Consider the following 9,268-nt stretch of genomic DNA (forward strand, 5'->3'; position numbering starts at 1 on the left):
TGCTCTTTCCACCTGGCTCGTATCTCTCTGGAAACAGATGTCCAACACTGAACATACTATTCTGGTTGAGGCCTTACAAATTCAAGGTATGGCAGAAGAACAGTTTTGCATGTGTCTCAGACAGCATTTCAAATGACATACCCCAGATTGCAAAACAAATTAATAAATGAGCAATGCAAAGCAACAGTAAGATACTACTGACTGAGGTTCAGCTTGTTATTTCTTACAAGTTGTGATCCCCTTCTATGCAACTGCTGCATCGTTCTATATTTGAGAAGTCTAAATTCCTGTCTAAGTATAGCACTTTGCATTTTTTTTTGACTGAACAGTATCGTACTTTCTTCAGGCCATTTCTCTAATTTTCAATATCATGTTCAATTCTAAAATGCAAGTGACATTCTTTTTTGATGTCATGTAAAACCTCAAAATATTCAGTGAAGAGCCAGGAAAAACAATTCTTTCAACATTGATACATCACTGGTTAAGAAAACCGTTCATTTTAGAAACTGGAACCTTAAATAAAGCGTCATCATTTACTGTAGATCCTTTCCTCTAGGAAAGGAAGGAGCAGCAGAAACAGCGTGTGACGAACTGATCTGCAACCCCCATTCCCCATCCCTCTGCGCTGCTGGAGGGGAGGAGGTAGAGCTGGGAGGAAGGGAGGGGCGGGGGGGAACGTGTTTTTAAGATCTGGCTTTGTTTCTCGTTAACCTCTCTGATGCGATTGGTAATGAATTAAATTGATTTTTTCCCCAAATCAAGTCTGTTTTGCCCATGACCAAAATTGGTGAGTGAGCCCTCCCTGTCCTTGCCTTGACCCACAAGACTTCTGTTACATTTTCTCCTCCCCATCGCACCGGGGAGGTGGAGGAGTGAGCGAGCAAGCAGCTGTGTGGTGCTTAGTTGCCGGCTGGGCTAAATCATGACAGGACCCATGTTGCTATCAAACTTTAGAAGTGACTTTGGGGAATTTTGAAGAAGCGAGTTTTGTCTGCTGGGTTCAGAGATGTACTGGTTTGAAGGGCTGGCTACACTGCATTGCTGGCAGAGGCTGAGGAGCATGTGGACCAGCCCAGTAGTGAGATTTCCAGTATTCGCTTATATTGATTTAACTCAGATAAGAAAAACTAAACTCCTTTCAGAGATTGCAGTCACTTAACTAAATAAAATCTAGCTAGCTCAGCACATGTCATAGCAAGGCAAGTTCCCTGGAAGGACACAGGATTTGTGGGTAGCTCTCAGAGAGAAATAATCTTCATTTGAGATGTCTGTATGTATGAAGGTAATGTAGACTGTGTCAGAAAGACAGTTGAATACCCCCTCTCACACGGTATCTTTTCAACCTTCCTTTAGGGAAAAGGAAACTGAAATCTCTTTTTACGCTGCTTAAAAATCTGTCTTGTTAACAAAGAGCCAAATCCTTAAACAGATGCAAACAGGAAAACAGAACCCAGGTAGAGAGCACAAGCAGGCAAATGGACCCCTATCTCGCAGTGACTTCTGCTGGCATTTTCAGGACTGAAGGTCTTCACCTCTCAATGTTTGGAATCTATGCACGTCCCAAAATGTGTCAGTTTTGACAGGCTTTGAAGTTCAGTGGACAGCCATGCAGACACCTACTCAGAGCCTAGAAACTGACACCTAATTCCTTGGAGAAGCTCTTATTTTCAAAATGTGATTCCTTTCAAAATGCCACTTGACCTCATGCAGAATGCAATGGCAGGTGACAATTACTTTAAATATTTAGCTAGAGAAGTAGCTGCCTCTTCTTGTTTTCTTCCAATTTTTTAGCATCCAAACAGAACATAGGGGACCAAGATCATTTCCTCCTTGACCAAGAGCTAGCCAAACTCACATCTTCCACCTCCAAAGGGGGTTCTAGTCACCCAGCTGTCCTTAAAACGTGGGGGAGAGGGATGTTCTTCATCTTTCTGATGGAGGTACGGTCATTCCATTTTCTATAAAGGAAATTGGGATTCAGGGGCTAAAAAACTGACACATGACTCTATCATAGTGGCTAGGGTGGTCACAGAGGAAAGATGACAACTTCATGTCAGATGTGTCCTCATTTCTAAGCAAACTACCCCCTGGGCAGTGAAAAACCTTCAACAAGGGCAGAGCTGACTCATTCTCCATGTCGTAAGAGCCACCAGTTACAGCAATCCCCTGGCCAACCCCAGCTTGAATACCCACAGGCAGAGAAGGTGCCTGATTCCAGATCTACCAGACTCTGAGCTGTTCCCATTGGTTTTCAAAGCGGTAGGGTGCCAATACCCAGAATACACAGCAGAAAGACCCTGTGCTTGGCTTCCCTGGTTGGTCAGCTTGAAGCAGCTCCTAGTTTGACGTGTCTGGAGTCGGGAGCCTCATAACAAGTATCTCAACTTTCCTTGTATGTCTTGCAGAGTTGCTCCAGATCTCGTACCCAGAAATTCAGGATAGCAAACGAGTCCATACGACTTGGAGCCCTTCAGGGATCCTGATCTGAGTGCTTTGCTGTGTTACTCCCTTAACCTTTTAACCATATGGGACATCACGAATCACCTTTGGGCATGCTTGCACCACCACATGTGCAGTCACCAGCTATCACACCTTCGGTGGTGTTACTTACTTGTGAACACCTGCAAGCGAGCAGGAAAAGCAGATCTGATCTTAACCGTGAGATCAGAAGAGATGGTTAAGAGACAAATGTCGCCAGGCCAGGCTTCTCCCCTACCCCTCATGCTGTCCATTGCTGTCCTTTTATAAAGCCCCCATTATCACTGACAAGAGCAGTTTAGTTGCCTGGTCTCAGCTCTCACATCGTCATGCCCTCGACGGCCGTGGACATGCTGGTATAGCCCATGCCACTTCTGTGTGGGCGCAGGAGCCGCTCCATCCCTGCCCACGGCGGTGAGCTGTGACACCGACACCAGGGCAGCGCTGGCCCCACGGCGGGCGGGCGCTGTGGGGGTCAGTAGCAGCACCACCACCGACTCCGGGAGAACCGTTTTTGCCGGGACCTCCGGGCTGCCGGGGGAGAGACGGTCCCGTCGGTGCGAGGGTCGCTCCCGCCCGCCCGCCGAGCCGGCAGCCCCGCTCCGGGAGGCTTGCTCACGGTGGCCGCGGGCTTCGCACGTCAGGAAGGAACCCGTCATCACCAGGAGATCTCCCCCCCTCCCGTCGCGCACGTCCCCACCCGGCATATATAGGGGACGCGGGGGTAACGGCGGCGACAGCCGCTCCGCGCCGGGCAGCGGGCTCCGCGCAGCCATGGCCCTCGCCCGGGCGGCGGGGCGAGGAGGTGAGGGCGGCGGGCGGAGCGAGGCGGGGCGGAGGGGAGCGGAGAGGGCCGGGTAGGGTGGGACGGGTGCCCCCCGCGCCCCCCGACGCCGCCGGGCTCTCCACAGGTGCCGCCGCGGCGCTGGCTCTGCTGGGGCTGCTGGTCTGCGCCCCGGGGGACGTCGGCTGCCGCCTCCTGACCGTGGCCGACCTCTTCGACCGGGTGATCCGGCACTCGGGCAGGATCCACAGTCTCTCCACAGCGCTCTACGCCGAGCTGGTGAGTGCTGGGCCGGCCCCGCCGCCGCGGACCGGGCTCCCGCCGCCCTGCGAACGGCTGCCGGGGGCGGGGGACGCGGGTTGCTCTCGGTGTCTCTTTGGGTTTTCTTCTTCCGTAGGAAAAACACTTCCCTCCCCGTGACAACGAGCTGGGGAAGCCCGCTCGGAAGTGCCACACGTCGGGGATGCCGACCCCCAATGGCAAAGAGTATGCCCAAAAAATCCCGGTAAGGCTGGACGGGCGGAGACGGGGCGGGCAGAGGGCGCGGCGAACCCCCGCGGGATTGGGGGACTGGGAGGGGGCTCCGCGGGTCACATTGTCTCATCTACCCCGCCTGAAGAAAGGGGAAAATACCCCCCGAACGTCCCGCCCAACACACTGCGACGGTCCCCCACCACAGTCAGGCTGGAGACAGGCAAAGAGGTTTTTCTGCCTCCGGTGCTTCATCGACAGTTTGGATTGAGGAAGTTAATAAGTTTTGACCCCAAAGAGGAGCACATCACAGAGGTATTGCGTATGAATCATTAGTTTGTTGTATTTTAAAAGCTGCATACGGTTACATATGCTCAGATCGTATTTATTAGTTATATTAGGGGGATTACAGTAGTACGTCGTCCAAATGACTGACAGACAGACGTCCCTTTGATTTTGTTGTGGCAGTCTCTGTGGAACAGAAACTCAGAAAACTGCATGTGACAGAAGAGTTAAATTAATCAGCGTCATTGCAAAGTACAAAAAGCAATCAGGAGAAAGAAATGACAGTCATTATCTCTGAATCGGTAGTTAGGTAAGTGGAAAGGAACAGCAAATTGTTTCAGACAGATGTAATGGCAAAGAGAAAGAAATCGTTATTAGTTTAGGGAAGAGCAGGAAGAGATTCTTTAGACAGAGGAAAAGCAAAGTGTAAAGGCGAGGATACAACAGCGGGAGAAACTTTTGCCTCTAGGAGGAGACAGACGGAGACAAATGTTAAGGTTTGGCTCTGGTTGTGATGGAGTGAGGACCTTCCCCCAAGACGTTTAGAAGCTCCCCTGGAAGGGCAATGGGAAATGAGGCCCTGCCTGCTTTAGGAAGCTTTAACCAGTCAGCCTTCTTTCTGAACTTACATTGCAAGAGAGATCTTGTGGCCACTGAGTTTCTGTTAGAGAAGCAACTGTCCTTACCACCAGGCACCTTCTGGGAAGTGTGTCTGCAGCAGACCTCTAACCGACACAGCTATAGTGAGGAAACACCTGCGCTTCCACACCAGCAAACAGAGATGTCTAGATGAGGCTTCTTGGGCTCTTGAGCTATCTAGGAGTTTCTGAAAGCTTTTTCACTACTAAGTAAGTTTGACAGGAACACCAGCCACCGTTTTGCTAATGCTGTATTCACAGTTTTGGGCGTTACAGAGCTTAGGAGCCTAAGAAAGCTGAAAACATGACAAATACAACTTTTGAGTGTTGCTTATATATAAGCAAATAATCAGAGACAGAGTAGCCCTTAAGTTCTGAATATTTGAAAACTACCGAATTGCAGATGTAAATCGCAATCCCACTGAGATTTCACAGTGAGGCTGTCTAACAGTATTCATGTGACCTGCTGCAAACTAACAGAGAAATTCTTTACTGTTTTAATTTATGAGAGAGAAGAACTAACTCACTTGATACTGAAACTTTTGCAAGCCTGGAAAGAGCCACTTTCTCACTTTAACCAGCATATTGAGCACCATCAAGAACTTCCTGATGACAGCCTTAGCAAAGCTAAGCAAATCAGCAATATGGTACATGAGCTGAAGACTGGAGTTGAGAAAGTAACAGAAAAGGCAAGATTTTTGATGTAGCTTTTATGTAAACCAGTCAGGTGGTGTGAGTGACTTAAAGGGGTGGGGGGGGAGGTGATGTCCGCTCTCGCTTGGGCTGTACCCTTAATGCCAACAGAGGCTCTGATTCAGCTGCTCTGGACTTTGTTACAGATCTGGGATTTTTTCAGCCAAAAGATATAACTTAGTTTATGGTTTGGCAGATAGGTACATGACATTACATACATCTACATGTGTAGAGCAATATTTTATTAATATGAAATATATGAAAGAAAGACACAAGTACAAAGACTAGAGCCATTTACAGCTTCATGTATGAGCCAGTAATGACTTGACTTTTCTAAGGCAGTAGAGGACATGTGGGTAGACTGTGACAAATATCTAATTATTGTTTTCCATTTTATTTGGATTTACATTCTAACTAATTCAAATATCACTGCTGTTTGCTGCAAAGAGCTCCTTCCCGAGACAACAATTTTATGCTGGGATAAGTTCTTCAAGACAACAGTGGCACTGCTTCAGTCAGATGCTAGTGACAAAACAATTTCAAAACTCTATTCCAAATTCTGGCAGATCATATATAAATTTTTCTTATTTCCATTTATGTCTTCTCATTACTAGCTAGAAGTCCTGATCTTTGTATTTTTTGTGCATTCGTATCTAAACTCATTTGGAGTTTTGGCTAAACGAATGAGGGCTGTGCGTCCATTCTCTGAAATGGCTACACTGCCAAGGTGTCTGTTTCACTAAAAAGTGATAACAAACTATTATCTTCTGCCAGTGTATCCCATTCAGCTTTATGAATACAAGTGGAGAAAATGAGTTTTAAAATTATAAGAAGCTCATCACTAGAACAGGAGAAACTGTACCCTACTCTACAATGCAGCCCTGATTAGGGTGACTCTGAGAGTTACAAATGGAAAAAGTCCACCTTCCAAGTGCAGACCGGGTTCTGGGTTAAAACAGCCTTAAAATTCAGAAGTATTCAACAGCTTGAGCTTTGTTTCCTTCATTCTGTAACTGAAGCAAGCCATCAAACTCTAAACTAGCTACACACTTCTGGTATATTTACCCAATTTTATTTTTCTAGTGTTACCTTTGGAGAAATTACTAAGAAGGAAAGCTTTGAAGTTCTGACCTCTCTGTACTATGGACATGCCATACAGCAGAAATACAATTTAAAAAAAAAAAAAAAACCCGAAGCAAACAATGCAAATGCATTCCAATAGCTTGCATCTGTGTTTTTCTGTAAAACACTAATTGTAAGCTTGGTTCTGTCGTGAAGCTCCTACTCTGAGAGGTGATAACAGCCTGCAGAGTTCACCAGGTTAGACAGCACTGGCAAGTGCTCATGTTAGAAGCTTCCCTTGATAAAACTCATTAAAGTAAATGGCTAAAAATCTCAAGACTAATTTGCTATATTACTCCAAGAGGAAATAACGATTACCAAACAGGGCTTCCTCTACTTAAACTCAGATGGAGTTATACCCCAGTATTCTTGCATTACTAGTATATCAGATCATTTCAGGCTAGTCTAAAGGTTGTATAGATGCCATTAAGATAAAAAGACAATATTTTTATACGTAAGGGTTTTTACATATATCTTCAATAAGTATGTGAAAGGTCCGGAGTCAAACCGCTCATCATAGTGATGCCTTGGTTGACTTCTGCACTAGTATTTTAAAGGTTTGTTGTATGTATAGTTATAAGAAGTACTTCTTTTCCTATTTTTCATACAGATGCAGTCAATGGGGATCATCAGCAATTCATTAAATGGAATGGCACCGTCTGAAGCTGCTGGTTTATCAATTAGTAATGAAGCAAACATGATGAGTGACTCTGACTTTATTCACTGTTTCAGGAGAGACTCCAATAAAGTACAAAGCTACTTAAAAATTCTTAAATGTAGGATTATGCCAGAAAATAGTTGTTGAGTTGCAATCTCTTGACAAGTAGTCTTCAGCATGTTGTTCATAAAGATGAAAAAATAGAATTTATAAATTATCACATTTACAGTAATTTTAATAGTAAAGTGGTTTTGAAATCCTTTGGCAGCTGCTTGACATGGTTGACCTATGCAGATGAAATATTAAATAAAACATCATGTGTGTATGTGGGTTAACACACCAGATAAAAATAAATACTCTAGCAGTAGATAAATAAATGTCCTTGCGCACTACACTGTGGCAGACTGTATTATGGCTGATTCACACAGTTTAGATATATACAGAGTTGAAAGTGAAATTCAGTTTGTTAAACCTTGGTACAAATACATCTGTATACTGTCAATTGTCCTGGTTTCGGCTGGACTATTTTTATGTAAAAAAAAAGAAAAAGTTTCCTCCCATTTCTACGTACATAGATACCTACAGAATGTTGCTTAACACTGAAGAGTGGTATCACTGTCGATCAGTTCCTATAACTGCAGGGCCCATGGCAGACTTTAATGTTCACATCATGCCTCTTACTAATTTCTATGGGCTTTCACATGTGCCCCATAAGATCTAGTTCCTAGCACTTTTACTGATTTTGAATGCTCTTTTATACCTGTAATGACTTCACTGATCTCAGTGGGAACTCCTAAAGCAAAAGTTTCTATACGAAAGGTAAGTCAGAATTCTGATCCAAATAACATTTTGGTCCGAGGGCTGAGCATGGCTGATGTAGCAATAAGTCTCTTTCTCATAACACATGCTGATCCAGGGCTTGGGTTTTATAGTAATTGTGACAAACTCCATAGCAAATAAAATCTGAAAACTGACAGATATTTTATAGCGATCGCATTTTCCTAGCAGTGGGGTGGTGCTGATAGCTGCTCATAGAACAAAACATCTTTGCATTCAGATCCTAAATGAGCTGTTCGAACAGGCATTTATAATCAACATGGATTTATCTTTAATATTCTTGACTATTTGATCCCTGAATGCTCTTCTCTGGCCTCCTCTGATCTTGATGTTTGCTGACAGTAGCTGGAGCTTGGGCGGCCAAGAACGGAGAGTAAAATGCTGATGATTATTTAATAATGAGACTGGATTTGGGCTTGAGAAACTCAGCAGGAAAATGTTTCAAAGAAACATTATGGAGAACAAAGCAACAACCTTTTCACTACATCTCTGTAACTGCAGGTATCCTCAGGTGTGTACTGTCTAGTAGGCAGCTGATGTCCTTTCTCAGCTAGAGGCTGTGAGCCTTCACAATTCATTTTCATACCTGGTCCTTGATGTGCCAGCTATGGTAGATGTGCAAGGGGTATATACGGTGCCTGCCCTGAAGAAGTTACTAGCTGCAATGCCTTAAGCAGTAAAATACTACAAACGCATCACAAAATAGCAGTGTTCATGTGCAAATTTTGAAGAAATTCTGGAAACAGAACACAGCTCCAAAGACAGTAAAGGAAGGCTCCTCTGGGCATATGGTTAGAGAGAAGCAGAGAGGGTTGCCCACCCTGCCTCCATCTATCTGCAGTCACAGAAGATGTAGTAGCAACTAATGGTTATAGTATTTATCCCGTGACCGAGTGTAGCCACAGCCCCAGAGCACAGCAGCGCGCTGATGCGCGCCGCCTGGGCCAGCGAAGGATTTTTCCTGTCTCTGAAATGCTGAAACTGGACAAGTGTGCATTAACCAAATAATAAAAAAAAACCCCGCTGTTAGGGTGTAACCCTTCCACATCCCCCAAGTACGGCGTTGCGCACAGCAGATCCGCAACAGCTATCCTCCGTCACAAGCGACAGGTGACGAGCATGGAAGGGTTACTGGGCTGACGGAAGGCAGCTCCCACCGGCACCGGCACCGTCCCGTCCCGCCCCGCCCCGTCCAGCTCCCCGCGGCCGCTCGGCCGCGGCTGCCGTGCTGCGCCCCGCGCTGCCACAGGGGGGCGCCGGCGGCGTCCCGGCGGGCGGAAGGTGGCCGTGTCCCCGCGGGTG

At 46.0% G+C, this 9,268-nt stretch overlaps 1 protein-coding gene across 1 annotated transcript; it reads left to right on the top strand.

Moving 5' to 3' along the window:
• The first annotated feature begins 3,252 nt into the window (after positions 1–3,252).
• Positions 3,253–7,276, top strand: LOC104371001 (prolactin). The gene is made up of 5 exons (XM_086610900.1): positions 3,253–3,283; positions 3,390–3,541; positions 3,660–3,767; positions 5,166–5,345; positions 7,082–7,276. The coding sequence occupies exons 1-5, from the start codon at positions 3,253–3,255 to the stop codon at positions 7,274–7,276; spliced, it is 666 nt and encodes a 221-aa protein (XP_086467026.1).
• The last annotated feature ends 1,992 nt before the right edge of the window (positions 7,277–9,268 follow it).

Source organism: Tauraco erythrolophus, chromosome 4 (genome assembly GCF_009769465.1).
Source record: "Tauraco erythrolophus isolate bTauEry1 chromosome 4, bTauEry1.pri, whole genome shotgun sequence".
NCBI classification, from domain to species: domain Eukaryota; kingdom Metazoa; phylum Chordata; class Aves; order Musophagiformes; family Musophagidae; genus Tauraco; species Tauraco erythrolophus.